At 39.3% G+C, this 17,815-nt stretch overlaps 1 protein-coding gene across 2 annotated transcripts in view; it reads right to left on the reverse strand.

Moving 5' to 3' along the window:
- LOC106082222 (FMR1 autosomal homolog 1) overlaps positions 1-17,815 on the reverse strand; it is a 33,754-nt gene that overhangs the window by 1,842 nt on the left and 14,097 nt on the right. Inside the window, exons 3-10 of one of the 2 annotated variants that reach the window (XM_013244612.2) lie at positions 17,576-17,625; positions 8,748-9,065; positions 8,481-8,646; positions 5,317-5,384; positions 4,899-5,196; positions 4,660-4,791; positions 4,375-4,600; positions 4,082-4,312 (exon numbers count right to left, since the gene is read on the reverse strand). In XM_013244612.2, the coding sequence (XP_013100066.2) occupies positions 4,082-4,312; positions 4,375-4,600; positions 4,660-4,791; positions 4,899-5,196; positions 5,317-5,384; positions 8,481-8,646; positions 8,748-9,065; positions 17,576-17,625 (1,489 nt within the window). Of the gene's footprint in view, positions 1-4,081; positions 4,313-4,374; positions 4,601-4,659; positions 4,792-4,895; positions 5,197-5,316; positions 5,385-8,480; positions 8,647-8,747; positions 9,066-17,575; positions 17,626-17,815 lie in introns of both variants that reach the window. The other variant, XM_059362453.1, reaches the window with a different exon arrangement.

Consider the following 17,815-nt stretch of genomic DNA (forward strand, 5'->3'; position numbering starts at 1 on the left):
TAAACAGACAAATTGGTCGTCGATATCAATATGGGGCTTAACTGAAAGGTATTCGAGAGTAGATTACTAATCTGGCATTCAAAATCAGATCGAAGTGTAGGGGGTCACCCCACCCCCCAAGAAGTCCCCAAATGGGCATATGACCCATCATGACTATATGACACTCGGTTTGTTTGTTCTTATATATATAATTTTTAGAAATCGGATGGTGGCTGACCCTCCCCCTTGCACCAAAAACGTCACCCAAAACCAAAAGAGAACTGATGGGCACAATATGGGTATCAAATGAGAGGTATTGGAGACTACAAAATTAATACCATATTGAATTTTGGATCCAGCGAGCCGCTCCAACCCCAAAACTCCTTTAAACAGATATATTCGACGTTCCTATCAATATGGGACTCAAATGAAAAGTATCTGACATAAGATTACAGATATCGCATAAAAAAATTAGGTCCAAGTAATGGGACGTCGCCTCACCCCCAAATTGGCATATCAGCCGACCATGGCTATATAGGATTCAAATGAAAGATATTTGGGAGTAGATTAAAAATATGACACTAAAATTTGCGTTCAATTCAAGGTGGCGGTTTTCCTTCTAAAAATACGTCGAATAGATTATTTGACCCATTATGGCAATATGGGACTCAAATGAAAGGTATTTGAATGTAGAAAACGAATTTGATATCCAATTTTGGGGGTACGCCCAAAATCATCCCTTAAACTAAACTTTATTTCCGACTATAGCAATATGGAGCTCAAATCAATGGTATTTGGGAGTAAAGAACGAATTTGATATCTATTTTCAGGGCAAAGTGCCGGTGGCCTCCCCAGCCCCAAAACACAATCCAAACGGTTCATACTTACCGTACACGACAATATGGGCTTCAAAGTAAAGGAATTTGGGAGTGGACACGGGTTTGATGTCCATATTTGAGTCGAAATGTCTCCACTAAAAAGCACTTCTCTAACCCTAATTTCAAAAATACCATATCTCGGAGATTGGTAATGCGATTAGTTTGAAATTTTGTGCACTCTAACAATCACCAAAAAAACATGGTTTCTATTGTTGGGGACGGGTTCCGCATGGACAGTCCAAAACCCGGCAAATGGATATATAGACCAATCACGACAATATAGAGCCATGTGTTTGAGGAGCCGCCCCACCCCAAAATACCTACCTATTATATAAAATCTATTTGGGGTGGAAATTTATTGATCTTCGGGAAATTTATATTAATTTTTGGGACAAAGACCCTGGGGTCCACCCCACCGTCAAACACAATCTATTTTACTGATCATGCCACTATGGGGCTCATACGAAATGTTTCTGAAAGTAGAGCACGAATTTTATATTTACTTTAATAGCCAGGCGTTTAGCGTCATATGCGGACATAGGCTTACAGTAGCACGATATCTACATTCAGGGCGAAGTGTCCCCACCCTAAAAAGATATCCAGCTAGTAAATAAAAAAAAACAAGAGTAAAAAGTACAGCGTGGACATAGGGCATCGACAAGCGCTCTATATCTAACTCTATCGCTGGCCTATCGTTTAGCTTCCACGGTATATGGGTTGATTTCAACTCTCTTTTCGTATAGCAGATCCATGTGTTTCTCGGCCGTCCCCTCCTTCGCTGTCCTTGCGGTTTCAGTCTAAGACATTTCCATTTTCTCTTCCGGAAAGCCATACCGATCTTCTTTTTGCTTTACCTCATTAGCCTCGTTTTCTCATTATCCGAATCCTCCCTGCAATTGCAACCGCGGTCAATCAGCGGTATCGGATGGAGAGCATCGGCTATTGATTAAATACTGAGTACCTATGATGTACTTGACTTTCATGGTAAGTACATGCATGGCCTCAAGGACAGCATTACTGCTTAAAAACATCGAAAAGTTCAATAGACACTAACATGTGCCCTACATATTTTATGGGGTACTTTAGAAGGAATACATGAAGACGCTAAAGGCATTCCCTGTCAAACTTTCAGAAGTTGCAAGGTACTCCCCTTGGAAACTTCATTGTAGAAGGCATATGGACCTTCTTCGAAGCGCTCTTATCAGGCCAGATGTAAGCAGGCCTTACTAGTCGTCCAACTGGTTGGTCCCTTTAAATAACCAATGGCCAAACTTAGCTTGTTCGTCTATAGAAGCTTAACGAGGATCGCTATCTGCACATGAAAATGTGGCCACTACAATCCATCGCCGTCCACCAAACTACCAACGCCTAAGTTGGTATTGATTACTGTTGTTGTTGCAGTGTGGTGTATACTAAGGCGGTAGCCCTTGCCGTTGAAGGACTCCATCATGACAATCGTCCAACCGGCTAAAGATCTAGCTGTAGGGTTCTGGCTGCTTCAATTGGAGCGCTCCATAGTAGTTAGATTAGTTTGTTTCTCTGGGCAAGTAAATAGGTGATTGGTGTCGTGGCGTCCTAGGGTCCATGGGGTTGCATGCATAGCAAATATCAGGGATGGTATTGTGTAACCTCGACGATACGAGTTACGTTTTCTAAACCATCCAGATCATAATTGGAACAGAGTAGCTCTGGTTTTCCAAGATTGGTCTCTTTCGTCATCTGCGATTGGGGGTGGGCATTTCCCAAGGACTACATTCGGGTGGTATGATGGACTACATTCGGGTGGTATGATGAAGAAGCATTGGCTACTGTTGCATGGTGAAAGTTATTCAGACCTTTTCTGTATGTAGAGATTGTAAGTGGTTCAGTGATGTGTTGTTGGACAGCGTCTTTAAAGCCATCCAAACAATCTTCCTGACATGCCTCGGAAGTGGATCTGGCTCTGAGTTGGAAATTTAGCTGATCCTCCTAAAGTCATCGCAGGAGATACTGCTTTGAGGGAAGATCACTATAATCATTTTTTTTAAGGATTTGGGTTTCCTTGTGTCGATGGCCGATGTTTGTCATCTGTAGGCAGCCAGTTATGGTCCTTAGGGCTGCCTTTTCACAGGTCTGTAGGTCTCTCCACTGCGTATTCAAAACTGCATCCACGCTGCATAATTCACTACTGGCCAGCCAATCGCTTGATAGATGGTTAATAGTGCCTTCTTGTTCATATCTCAAGAGCTTCCTGCCTTAGCACAGACTGCAGGTAGATGTTCGGGATAGATGTCAGCACCACACAGGCTGGAACATTGAGGACCGATAAGTGTGGTGTTCATTGCTGTCACGAGCAGCTTAGCTGCGAGTCTGTGTCTTCGGCCTCTCATTGAGACTATCCACTCGATAACGCCGATTGTTCGCAGACTGCAGTTGCAGATACTCCGAGTAACAAGCATTCCACTATCCGCAACCTGTAGTCGGTAGCTTCCAGCTGGCCTGCCGTGATGACGATGAACAACACACAAATAAGAGCTAAGAGTTCCAACAAGTGTGGTGCTTATGTTGTTGTTGTGGTGGTAGTGTGTTATATACTAGGGCGGCAGCCATCCGGTGCGTACAACAGGCTGCCATGAGGTATTTATAGTCATTCCCCTTGTTGGGATAACGACATCAAAGAGTATGGCATGATTTAAAATATCAATGCCACGAGAACAGTTCGTTCACGAGGCCTTTTGGTTCAAGGCGTGGCTGATTTGTGCGGTGATAGAGATGAGTGCTGTTGCCGCGCTGTGCTCAATCCATGCTAGTGGGTATGAGTAGAGTCTCAAGTAGAGTAATTGGTCTGGATTGCCCTTCTCGGTCCGTCGGTGTTGCAGCAGCCAAATGGTAGGCAATTTTCTTAAAAATCAAATTTTTATAATGATAAAATTAACCTGATATACCCTGCAAGGAACAGGATTATAGCTTAAATCGTTTCTTGAGAATTCAAATTCCAAGTTTTCCACTGAGATGGCATGCCAGGTTATGGTACGATTTTTCCAAGAAGTTTCTCAAATGATTCTACATTAAAACGATATTCCCATTAGAACTGATGTTTGCAAGCAAATGTTATAAAAAAAAAACACCCCAAATATGATTTCAATTTTGTAATCTTTCTAATCTTAGTTTTGAATACTGTTGGCCGGTCAATGAAGATCTTGGCTGCCATTTTTTTTAGTCCAAGTAAATTACATCAAACTCACCTCTTTCTATACTGCTTTGTTCACGAACTTCCTGTACGTTATCATTATTTTGATTATAGTGCTGGTGATCTCTGCCATTTTGTTCATTGCTACGATTATTACGTCTTTGGCCTCCTCGTCGATCGCCACCACGATAACCACCACCACCGCCGCTATTGCGATCGTTATATCGATTTTCGCCACGTGTATAATAGTCCTCTTCGTCACCGCCGCCACCACCACCTCGACGGCCTTTCATAAAATAAAATTTAATTAAAACAAATTGAGTGGGGTTGCTCAGAAAAATGAATCACCTTGATTATAGCGCTGATTGCCGCCACCGTTGCCACCACCGCTGCGACCTCGACCACGTCCACGGGGACCCCCTCGACTGGAACGCACCGATTCAATATCGCTACTATAACCACGTTCTGAACGACGCGAGGAAGGAAAATTTTGCACAGAACTCACTGAAGACTCTTGGATGGCTCGCAGTTGTTGATCGATTTCTAGTTTAGCTTGGCGTAGCTGTTCGACTTCCTACAGAATACAAATGATTTCAAATCAAAGTTGTCAAACTCTTTCAATTCTTTGCTTACTTTCAAGTGCGCCAAATGATAGTCCAGTAATACTTTGGCATTAACAATACTTTCAACGGTACCAATGAACACAAATGGCACATGTCCCGGCTCACGTTGTATGGTAGCATCGGGTTCATCATCACCAGCGATCTGCACAACGCCGGCCATCACCGAGGGAAATATACATGTGAAGGAGAAATAAAAATGAATATATTTTTAAAACCAATCCTGCAACAATTGAAATGATTATTTACCACCTTAATTCGAAATACTCCACTTTTGTCGACAATCTCTTGTATAATGCGACCATTTTTGCCAATAACCTTACCCACCAACTCTCGAGGAACATGAAACAATTCCTCGGCATATTCCAACATGGCTCGGGCTCTCTGTACCGCTTCCTCTGATTCGCCGGTGATTTTGAAAGTACACGATTTCTCTTCAAGCTCGATGTTGGTAACACCCTCAAGAAGACGGGCTTGTTGTATATTCGAACCATGTGAACCAATCGCTAGACCCATCAAATCTTCACGCACCTGAAAAACATGAACGTGCCTAGAATATAAAGGGAGGAGGCAAAGGAAGGAGATGAATATTATCAATTATAAAATCATTTATCGATTATCATGTCATTCAATGTTAGAGACAATATACACGGACTTTTATTGCACTCACCCACGGTTAAGTAGCTTCGTTGATTTCAATTGGCGAGCAGCCTCCTCAGTATGTTTCAATATCATATACTGCAAGTAAAAAAGAAACGAAATATTGAAATTCTTTGGATAATTCAAGAAAAACTGGTGTTGTAAAAGATATCCCATCATAGCGGCTTTAGCCTATTTTCTATTTCAACTTCGTTATTGTAAATTGCCGGATGTCGTGCCGCGGAACTACTCAACTTTGTAGAGAAGTTTTAAAAGGCTGAAAAACTAATGAATGTAGCCGGGAATAAGCCAATTTTCTGATGATCTTTTCAGGAGTCGAACCCAGGCGTTCAGCGTCAGACGGATATTCTTCGCCCCTTCGCTCCGGTAGTCTCCAAGCCTCGAGTTGTAGAAACAAATACTTACTTTCACCTTGTTGATAGGCCGAAAATGATTTAAGAACTATTATCTTCGAATCCTTATCTTGATTGCCCCAATTGCTGTTCAAAGAAGACGAATAATTGCTTGGATAATTGCACATAACTCATCAATTGGACTTTTAGGATTATATAGTGTGCAATGAGAAAACTACCGTTTAATGGTTGACGGCTAATGAGCTTGAAATAAACCAGAGAAATACGGAGCTTCCTACTATAAGTCATTAACCACGAAGGAGCAATGCAGTGAGCTGTACACTGAGGCGGCAGCCCTTGCCGAAGAAGGAATCCACCGTGTCGATTTGGTAGGTACAACTGGTTGTCATTGTTGTAGCAGTGTGTTGTACACCGAGGTGGCAGCCCTTGCCCATGAATGTCTCAATCGGGTCAATCCGGTACGTACAAACGGCCGACATGGGATTGACACATCATTCTTTTAGATTTGTTGTTATTGCTTTAGTATTTAAAAATGTTGATTATTATAAAAAGTTTTTCTATACATTTTTTAGTCAGCGCCTGCGGAGCTATTTGACCACGTTAAGATATTTACAAATTCCACCACCATTAGTGAGGGGAAACAACATTTGAAAATGCTTTTGATGTTCTCGCCAGGATTCGATATCAAACGTTTTCTGTTATGGACACACCTTCTAACATATGCAAATCACGAAAGTTTACAGGAGCTTGGCGAGGATGGCCACCTCAACATGAAAATGTGGCTACAACAACAACAACAACTAAAGTTTAAAATAGCTGTACGATTTCCTTATTATTTCTTAACTCTGTCAAAAACATTTTTTTTGACTTACGAAGATTTCGGCGTATGATCAGAAGTTTATTTTAAAATTTCGTGAGTTTCGTATGTTCAATGTTCGCACATGTCTATGATATATGTTTGTAATATGAGCCATTTTGGATTGTCAGTTTGTGCTATTCGATTTTTTACTGTTAGAATAAATAGATCAAAGAAACTGTTGTTGTTGTAAACCCATTTGCATGTGGCGATTCTAGTCAAACTCGTTCCAGTCTATACGAGCGATCGCCGCGGGAACATGATGGCCATTGGTTATTAAAAGGCGGCTAGATGCGAGATGCTTTGTCGTATCGAGCATCATAGCAACTCAGTATTTAAGCAAAAGCCTCCGGCCTCTCACTGACCGCTGATTGTCAGCGACTGCAGTTGCGTCTACTCCTTATGGAGCATTCATCTATCCGCAACCTGTGGACGTGACAACGAAGAAGAACACATAGGTTTGAGCTCAAAGTTCAAGCCTATGTGAAGTTCATAGTTATCCGGTGCCTGGTGCAGGTATCCAATAATGGGTTCGCGCCACAAGACAGTGATGGGAACGTGTTTGCTTTCCAAGATAACTGCGCGTATAAAGGCTAAGCTTAAGGGGTGTTGGTCGGTTCTTTATCCTGGGGCTGAGGAAATTGATGCACCGACCGAAGTAATAAGTGCTCCAATTAGTTATGGACTAAGGCTATGGGTGTAAGGTGATTTGGACGATAAGTTCCAGTTTTACTGGGAGGAGGACGTCCTTCATTCTGGTTCTGACGAAATAGGAACCCAGACTGGATCATGACTGCTGACAATATCCAATCCATAACATCGCACTTGGCGCAGGAAAGGTGACCAATTTTGCAGGGGAACCCTGCTACCGGTTCCCGGTTAACCGGTTAACACTGGCGAGCATTTTTCGTGATAATGCCTCACACGGATGAGGAGACACTAAATTATGTGTGAATATCTTTTGCCCTGGCTTGATTCCATTACGATTTTCATTTTTTTCATTATTCTAAACTAATGCAGAGAAAAAAATATCACGAATCCGAACTTTTTTTTCAATAACTATCGTGAATAAAATTAAATGATTCAATAATTTGGAAATTAAAACATTTTATATATAAAATGTAAATGAAAATGTTATCTTTTTTTAATTAAACAATAACGGCCAATACCAATAATTTTTTCCTTTTTGTCACTCAATTCGTTCGCCAATTCATTGAAAACAGTTGATTTTAAAGAGGTAAAACAACTGTTTTCATTGCAAAATTAATAGAAAATTTTAAAAAATTTAATCATGGAAATTTAAAAAAATTTCAATCATATTTTTTTTTTTGGATATGCAATATTTTTAATTGAAAAAAAAAAATTCCATCTCCTTGAGTGACTGATTCAATTAAAAAATTAGTTGGATATTTCGAAAATTTCTATAATTTTCATCATTTTTCGAAAATTTCAAACATTTCCATCCTATTTCAAAAATTTCAATCATTTTTTCAATGTATCAATTAAAAAATTAATTGAAAATTTGGAAAAATTTTCAAATTTTTTAATTGGATCAATTAAAAAATTAATTGGAAATTTGGAAAAATGTTCAAATTTTTTTTTACTGAATAAGCAATTTTTTTAATTGAAAAACAAAAAAATTCCATCTCCTTTTTCAAAAACAGTGATTGATACTATCATTTTCGTGATTGAAGCGGTTTTAATTAAAAAATTAATTGAATCAATTAATATCGATATTGAAACCGATTTTTATTTTTTTCTGTGAGTGGGAAGTCGCTTATATAATGTAGTTAAAGCTTAGGAGAACGTATTCTGGTTGTTTATCAGACACATTGGTGTTTCTTCCGTAAATGACTCTTATCTATAGACCATTATATCAAGGGAAAACACAATGAGCAAACGGAATCCATTAACAAATGCGTCTCCTTCAGTCTTCATCAATTAATTATACGAATATGAACTTACCTTTTGTATTAAATTTCGGAAATGCATTTCCTTAAGCAAATTGGCTCGTTTCTCAGTTATTTCCCATTTAGAAATTACAACTAAAGCATTCAGTTCAGGATCGTAGACACAAACGCCAGCGCTTATGCCACGTTGAAATTCCTTATGAATGTCCTCTTTGTCTGCTCTAAAAAAATGTAAAATTAAGGTATGATGAAGATTCTGCTCTATACTAGACTGACAACAACAACAACAACAACAACAACAAGAACAACATTGAATACTTACTCTGCACGCAGTTCTTCGGGTACCGGTATTGTGAATTTGAAAAGCGATTTGGGTGTTAATGGCGGATTCAGATTTTTCTGTCGTAATCGTTCCATGTCCACCACTTCGGTATAGTGTTGATCTAGGCCAGAATATACCACAGCACAAATTTCCACATTAACCATTTTCAATACGCCTAGCCACCAGCCGCATGCCTCACTCCCCGTTCGACGTGTAAGTACTTCGACTTCCTGACCTTGTTCGAAAACCGGTGGCTCTGGGTTGACTTCTGGTGGAAAGCGTACACTGTTGTAGGCATATTTTTGAATATCTGGAACGCTGCATAAGAACGAAAGAAGGTGGATAAGGACAATGATAAATTGACCATACAAAATGCAAATATTGTATAACTCATGCCAATCTAATCAATGGCTAAAGAAATTGACGCATTATTCTCAAACACTCGATGCTATGTGAAAGACATGCGAAATGCATAAATCTTGAAGACAGGTGTTTGCTTCAACATTCCCATAATCGACGCCACCATCATCACTACCAATGGCAAGAAAAAGTATTACCAAGAATTTAAACGTCAGTCTGTTGGCGTCATTGCTATGTGGGTCTTTTTCGATTATAAGACCAATAGAAGGCATCACGTTCGTGGCCGCCACTCGTCGACGTCGTTCTTAGTCAGCCAGCAGCAAGTCATGAACCGTTTGCTTGTTGCATAGATTCGGGATAAAGAATCCGTATTATTTGTTTTCACAGAGATCTTCTTCATCTCTTGTGGGGTAGTCGTAACTGGCACAAAGCCAAATGTATTTGGTTTTCTCTTACTTGTTTTTTATTTGTTTTTTTTTCCTCACATTGTTTGCTCGGAATATCAACAACTTTTTAATAGGGAATAAAAATGCAAAATCACACAACAGCAGGGAAGAGGAAAAAAAACCCAAACGCCAAATGAAGACGAATATGCGGAAATCAGTTTTTTTTTTATTATTAATTTCGATCATACAACGATATTTTTAGGTCCAATAAGGGAAAATAACTTTTATAGCAGGCATGGTACACTCAGCCCTCAGAACTTAATCTGTGTAAACCGAAACCATGTGCATAGAAAATTTGTTATTTTTGACATTTTCTAGAGATCCACCGGCAGCCCGCCTGCTTTACAACAACTATAATTCACATAGATTGTGCTTCAAAATAAACACAATAAATGGGATTACGCTGTAATGCTTATTTCATTTAAAGACATTTGAGATAAGATTATAAATAAAATATGTAAGAACTGTATAACGGTTTACGAACTTTGTATTTACGTTGGGTTAGGTTGAAAAGAGGGTGCGCTTATTAAAACGCCCCATGCCACTACATATTTACACCTAAGCCTCGGCACGGGATAACTATGAGCATCACACAGGCTTGAAACTTGAGCTCCAATCCATGTTATCACGAGAAGCTCATCCACCGGTTGCGGATAGTGAAATGCTCCATTCGGAGTAGCTGCAACTGCAGTCGCTGACAGTCAGCGGTACCGAGTGGAGACTCTCAGTGAGAGGCCGGGTGGCACCGGCAAACAAACAACAAATTTTGCCCATGAACATTCCACTAAGGAACAGGGGCAAATTTCTCACATATCAATGAGTGCAGTCCGATTCAAGTTTTAAGCTCAATGATAAGGGGCTTCCTTTTTATAGCCGAGTCCGAACAGCGTGCCGTAGTGCGACACCTCTTTGCGGAGAAGTTTTACATGGGATAGTACCTCACAAATGTTGCCAGCATTAGGAGGGGAAAAACCACCGCTGAAAAATTTTTTCTGATGGTCTTTATAGGGGAGCTGTATCTGGTTGAAGACCGATTCAGACCATATTTGACACGTATATAAAAGCCAAATCGGATAATAATTAAGCCCTCTTGAGGCTCAAGAAGTCAAGATCCCAGATCGGTTGATATGACAGCTATATCAGGTTATGGGCTGATTTGAACCATATATGGCACAGTTGTTAGAAGTCATAACAAAACACTTCATGCTAAATTTCAGCCAAATCGAATAGGAATTGCGCTCTTTAAAGGCTCAAGAAGTCAAGACCCCAGATCGGTTTATATGACAGCTATGTCAGGTTATTAACCCAATGGAACCATAATTGGCACAGTTGTTGTCATGCAAAGTTTCAACCAAATCGGAAGAATAGCGTCCTCTAGTGGCTCAAGAAATCAAGATCCCAGATCGGTTTATATGGCAACTATATTAAAACATGGACCGATATGGCCCATTTACAATCCCAACCGACCCACACTTATAAGAAGTATTTGTGCAAATATAGTAAAGAGGATTGCTTTACTCCTTCGAAAGTTAGCGTGCTTTCGACAGACAAACGGACATGGCTAGATCGACTTAAAATATGACGATCAAGAATATATTGGGTTGCCTAAAAAGTAATTGCGGATTTTTTAAAAGAAAGTAAATGCATTTTTAATAAAACTTAGAATGAACTTTAATCAAATATATAATTGCCATTTTGTTCGATAACCTTTTGCCATCTTCCTGGCAAATTTAGTATTCCACGCCCATAGAACTTCTGGCCTTTATCTGCAAAAAACTGAACCAAGGGCGATTTTATAGCCTCATCATTGCCGAGAGTTTCACCATTTAAGGAGTTCTGCAAAGATCGAAATAAATGGTAGGCTGATGGTGCAAGGTCAGGGTTATATGGTGGATGCATCAAAAGTTCCCAGCCAAGCTCACTCAGTTTTTGGCGAGTGACCAAAGATGTGTGCGGTCTAGCGTTGTCCTGGTGGAATATGACACCTTTACGATTGACCAATTCTGGTCGCTTCTCCTTTGATGGCTGTATTCAATTTGTCCAATTGTTGACAGTAAACATCCGAATTAATCGTTTGGTTCCTTGGAAGCAGCTCAAAATATACCACACCCTTCCAATCCCACGAAACAGACAGCATAACCTTCTTTTGGTGGATATCAGCCTTTGAAGTGGTTTGAGCTGGTTCACCATGCTTGGACCATGATCGTTTTCGACTAACGTTGTTGTAAACAATCCATTTTTCATCTCCAGTTATGATTCGTTTTAAAAACGGATCGAATTCATTGCGTTTAAGGTGCATATCACAAGCGTTGATTCGGTTTGTTAAACGAATTTCTTTCAATACATGTGGTACCCATATTAAAATTGACGCCAAACAAACAAATGTAAACAAAATTTCGCGCACTTTTTTTCTAAAGCAAGCTAAAAGTAACAGCTGATAACTGACAGAAGAAAGAATGCAATTACAGAGTCACAAGCCGTTGAAAAAATTTGTCAACGCCGACTATAACTTCGACAAGGAACATCTTAGTCAGGAATTCCGTGCTTTTTACAAAATCCCTCATTGTTTTCTATACCACGCCCCTAAGTTGATTTATGTCTGGTGTTGTGTCTCCCTTTGTTTTTTTTATAAATTAAATTAATTAAAGAATAAACAAGTAACTTTGGATACCCACCACCTCGGATATATATGTAAACAACCTTTCGTCATAATCCGGTGAAAAATGCATAATTTGCCCCCATAGCAGCTTTATCGGAATATGGTCCGACTTGGACCAAATTCGACACGGATATTTAGTGGTTTAAAAAGTACAAGTCATTGCTAAATTTTGTAGGACAAAATATTGGTCTTTTTGGTAGCCATATCCAAATATAGATCGATCTGAACCATATACGACGCGGATGTCGAAAAACCTTACATAAGTCACTATGTCAAAGTTCAGCCAAATCGTATTATAAATGTGCCTTTTAAGGGGCCAAAACTTTAAATAGAGAGATCGGTCTATATGACAGCTATATAAGAACCTGCGTTTTACTATTCAGGAGTCGGTACTTATGTCCGCTCTAACTTAGTCCGTCATTATGAAATAGAATCTTAGTATTATGGGGTTTCTACCATCATTGATCTAAATGTGGGGATTAAATCTTAATTCCAAATAATTAATATTAAAACTAATATAATTATAACTAACTTAATCGTAAATAAATACAATATGCAGGGGATTACTGTGTCGTATTGTAGACCGTGTCCTCTATGGTGCTATGCCTCCTGTGATTCATCATCTACAAGAAGGTGCTCTTCATCTAGTCTTAAAATCGCAGCGGTAGGAAGGTAAGACCTATTTAACAGAACCTCCCGAACATTGTCACAAGAAAGAAGATCGGACACTAACCCGTTGTCCAAGTCTCCACATCGCTCAAGAAACCTAATGCAGCCCTTGGTCATCCAAGCATCAATTCGAGGAATCCCAGCGCCCTCATAAATCGTCCTACACGATGACCTACGAATAGAACCATCTGCCTCAACAGTGCTGCGCAGTCCCATGCAGGAACGCAAAAAACGTCTTTCCCAGATCCTGATCCTTTCCATTTGATTTGAAGAGATTCCAAGCCAAATGGGAAAGGCGTACGAAACAACAGGCCTAACTATCTGCCGATAGATCAAGAGCCTGACTGCGGGCGTTAAGTCCCCTTCCATATTGAACAAGTGATGGTAACCAAATTAGGCCTTCCCAGCTTTGGTCAGAGCATAATCAACGTGACGGCAAAATTCAAGCCTCGCATCAAATATCACCCCCAGGAATTTGATGCTAGGAATATATCGACGAAAATTGGGATATGTAGCATCCCTACGACCTCGAAATACTATAGAGATAGCTGACTCAGTCCAGCTCATCTTATATACCATTCGTGAGTTGTTTAATATGGTAGTGCATAAAAGTAGTAGTAGTTGATTTTAAAAGTTGTACAAAATATTCGGGTATGACCTTTGTTTCGTTTCGCTGGCTAATGTGAAATATTTGTGAAATGAGGTGACCCGTATCATATTTGTGTCATTAGTTTTTGGGTAAACAAATCACTTTAGTGTGCGCTAAATTGAGATTTAAACAAGTAAAAGCGTGCTAAATTCGCCCGGGCCGAATCTTATATACCCTCCACTATGGATCAAAATTGTCAAGTTCTTTTCCCGGTATCTCTGTTGTGCTGTATCAGGTTATAGACCGATTCAGCCCATATTTGAAACGTATGTTGAAGGAATGAGAGAAAACGTTGTACAAACTTTCTGTCAAATCGGACGAGAATTGCGCCCTCTAGAGGCGCAAGAAGTCAAGACCCAAGATCGGTTTATATGGCTGCTATATCAGGTTATGAACCGATTTAAGCCATACTTAGCACAATTGTTGGAAGCCATAACAAAATACCTCATGCAAAAGTTCAGCCAAATCGGATGAGAATTACTCCTTTTAGCGGCTCATGATCTTTGATCGGTTAATATGGCAGCTATACCAGGTTATTAACCGATGCTTAGTATGGCGTAAATCTGTACATAACCCGATACAGCTGCCATATAAACCAATCTGGAATTCTTGAGTCCTTAGTGGGTACAGTTATTATCCAATTTGATTAAAATTTTGTACAACGGCTTCTCTATCTATCTATATCGATCTATAGCTTGATACAGCTCCCATAAAAACCGATCTCCCGATTTTGCTTCTTCAGCCCCTACAAGGCGCAATTCTTATCCGAGTGGACTGAAATATTCCACAATAACTTCTACAATGTTTAGCATACAATTCATTTATGGTCCGAATCGGACTACAACTTGATACAGCTCCAATAGCATAACAGTACTTATTATACCCTCCACCATGGATGGGGGTATACTAATTTCGTCATTCTGTTTGTAACTACTCGAAATATTCGTCTGAGACCCCATAAAGTATATATATTTTTGATCGTCGCGATATTTTATTTCGATCTAGCCATTTCCTTCCGTCTGTCTGTCGAAAGCAAGCTAACTTTCGAAGGAGTAAAGCTAGCAACTTAAAATTTCGCACAAATACTTCTTATTAATGTAGGTCGGTTGGGATAGTAAATGGGCCAAATCGGTCCATGTTTTGATATAGCTGCCATATAAACAGATCTTCGGTCTTGACTTCTTGAGTCTCTAGACTCAATTCTGGTCTGATTTGACTGAAATTGTGCACGAAGTATTTTGTTATGATATCCAACAAATGTGCCAAGTATGGTTCAAATCGGTTCATAACCTGATATAGCTGTCATATAAACAGATCTAGGGACTTGACTTCTTGAGCTTCTAGAGGGCGTAATCCCTATACGATTTGGCTGAACTTTTGCATGACGTATTTTATTCTTACCTTCAACAACTGTACGTGTTTATTATGGTCTTAATCGGTATATAGCCTGATACAGATCCCATATAAATCGATCTCTCTATTTTACTTCTTGAGCCCTCAAAGGGCGAATTTGTTATTCGAATTGGCTGGCATTTTACACAGGTCTCCAACATATAGTTTAATTGTGGTCCAAACCGGACCATATCTTGATATCGCTCTTATAGCAGAGCAAATCTTTTCTTATATCCTTTTTTGCCTAAGAAGAGATGCCGGGAAAAGAACTCGACAAATGCGATCCATGGTGGAGGGTAAATAAGATTCGGCGCGGCCGAACTTAGCACGCTTTTACTTGTTCATTATTCTTTGTTTGCCTAAAAAGAGATACGGCGCAAAGAACTCGACAAATGCTATCCATGGTAGAGAGTATATAAGATTCGGCCCCACCGAACTTAGCCCGCTCTTACTTGTTTCCTTTACTTTCTACTTTATTTATCCATGCTTTAAATTTGTATAGCCTACACCTCTACTGTGGTACAGGGTATTATAACTTAGTGAATTTGTTTGTAACACCCAAAGGGAAGAGAGATAGATCCATTGATAAGTATACCGACCGACTCAGAATCACTTTCTGATTCAATTTAGCTATGTCCGTCCGTCTATCCATGTTAATATGTGTACAAAGTAAGGTGGCAGTTTTCATCCGATTGTCCTCAAATTTGGTACAGGCCTGTTTTTCGGCCTAGAAACGTAGCCTATTGAAAAATCGGTTCAGATTTGGATATAGCTCCCATATATATGTTCGTCCTATTTTCAGTAATAATGCAATAAATTTGTCATTGGTTAACCGATTCTCTCGAAATTTGGCAGGAAGGATTTCTTTATATCGCCCGATTTTCACTCCTAGAGCCACTGCAAGCGCATTTGTTGAGCAATCTTCCCAAAATTTCGTACAACGCTTTCCTCGACGACTGTCACAGTATCTGAGTAGTTTGCTCAAAATCGGTTCAGATTTAGGTATAGCTCCCCTATATATGTTCGTCCGATTTCGAGAAATATTGCAAGAAAGCGTTCACTTTTTAACCGACTTTGTCGAAATTTTGTAGGAAGGATTTTCTTATGACTGTCGATATTCATAGGAATCGGCCGAAATTTAGATATAGCTATCATATATGTATATCGCCAGATTTTCACCCCAAGAGCCAGAGCAAGCGCATTGTTTAACGTATCTTGCCAAAATTTCACACAACGCTTTCCTTGACGACTACCACCTTATCTGAGTTGTTTGCTCTAAATCGGTACATATTTAGATATAGCTCCCATATATATTTTGTGGGTAATTTGCAATAATGTTGACATTTGTCAACCGTAGTTATTGCAGTTTGAACGTATTTGCTCGCCGAGGTCCATAAAAATTGGTTCAGAATTGGATATAGCTCCCACATTGTACTTATAGGCTAGGTATAGGGTATTATACAGTCGGCCACCGTAGCGCAGAGGTTAGCATGACGCTAAACGCCTGGGTTCGAATCCAGGCGAGACCATCAGAAAAATTTTTCAGTAGTGGCTTCCCCTCCTAATGCTGGCAACATTTGTGAGGTACTTGTAAAACTTCTGTCGCACTGCGGCACGCCGTTCAGACTCGGAGGCCCCTTATCATTGAGCTTAAACTTGAATCGGACTGCACTCAATGATAGGTGAGAAGTTTGCCCCTGTTCCTTAGTAAAACGTTCATGGGCAAAATTTTCAATTTGTTAAAATGCAACTTCCCTCTTGTTTTTAAATGTCTTGTGACAAAGGAGGCATTGTATGTTCCCAAAAGTTTTCTTAATCATAAAATATGAACGCTGCATATTAACGATAAGAACCAACCTGAAATAATTCCTGATAGGCAACAGGTTATTTCGCAGTGTTTTTGCAAAAATCATGCGTACACCCCAGTGCATGTTCAATCGTTGATGTCTGGACAACGACTGAAATAAAGAACATAAGCGTACGTGTGAATTGAGCATGAAATCTAGTGTAAAGAAAATTTTAATTTTGGCCACCAGTGAAATAGGCATTCTAAAGCTTTCCTCCGCCTGTGGTTCTTAATGTGGCAATTACAATCTAATTCTAAAACTCAAAAATGAATATGAAGCCCTTGAAAACGTATAAAACATCCCTTAAAAAAGACTTTTGTTGATAAATCGAACCCATATCTATTATCTTTCATGCGAAGATCTTACAGGCGGCATACTTAACAAGTAGAAACAACAAAGAATAAATACATATGTTATACATATTGTGGTGGGTAGAATTAATTAAATAATTAATCTGATGTTCATACAAGATTTCCCACAATTTAATAACACCGTATAGCCGCTGTAAACATAGATCATAATATCACAAACGCACATGCATGCATACATGCTCGTATACATGGGCAACATCTTTCTAACAAGCCCCAATTGTAATGGGATTTTTATTGGTCACATGAAAATGGAAACCAAGCGTTTCATGCGAGTACTTATTATGCATTATTATTCATTATGTTGGGTCTGCCAATATTTGTTTCATTTGACGTATTTTCTTTCACCACAAGTGCAGTGTTTTTAAATAAATATTTCAAATGTTGCACATTTTTCATTATTTTATAAATTCAATTTTGACAACATAAACGACTTACCCATCGACCTCGCAGCAAACGCCATCATGGTGTACACTTATCACCATACCCTGAAAAGAAATTAAATATAAGGAAACATTTTTAAATTTGTATTTGCATTATATTTGAGAACTAACATAGTTAGAATAGTTAATCAATACCCAAACTGGTTGATTAGGTTAGGTTCGAAAAGAAGGTGCGGATATTAATCCACCACATGCCATTATGGACATACACTTAAGCCAGTAATCGGTTTGTTAG

Source organism: Stomoxys calcitrans, chromosome 2 (genome assembly GCF_963082655.1).
Source record: "Stomoxys calcitrans chromosome 2, idStoCalc2.1, whole genome shotgun sequence".
NCBI classification, from domain to species: domain Eukaryota; kingdom Metazoa; phylum Arthropoda; class Insecta; order Diptera; family Muscidae; genus Stomoxys; species Stomoxys calcitrans.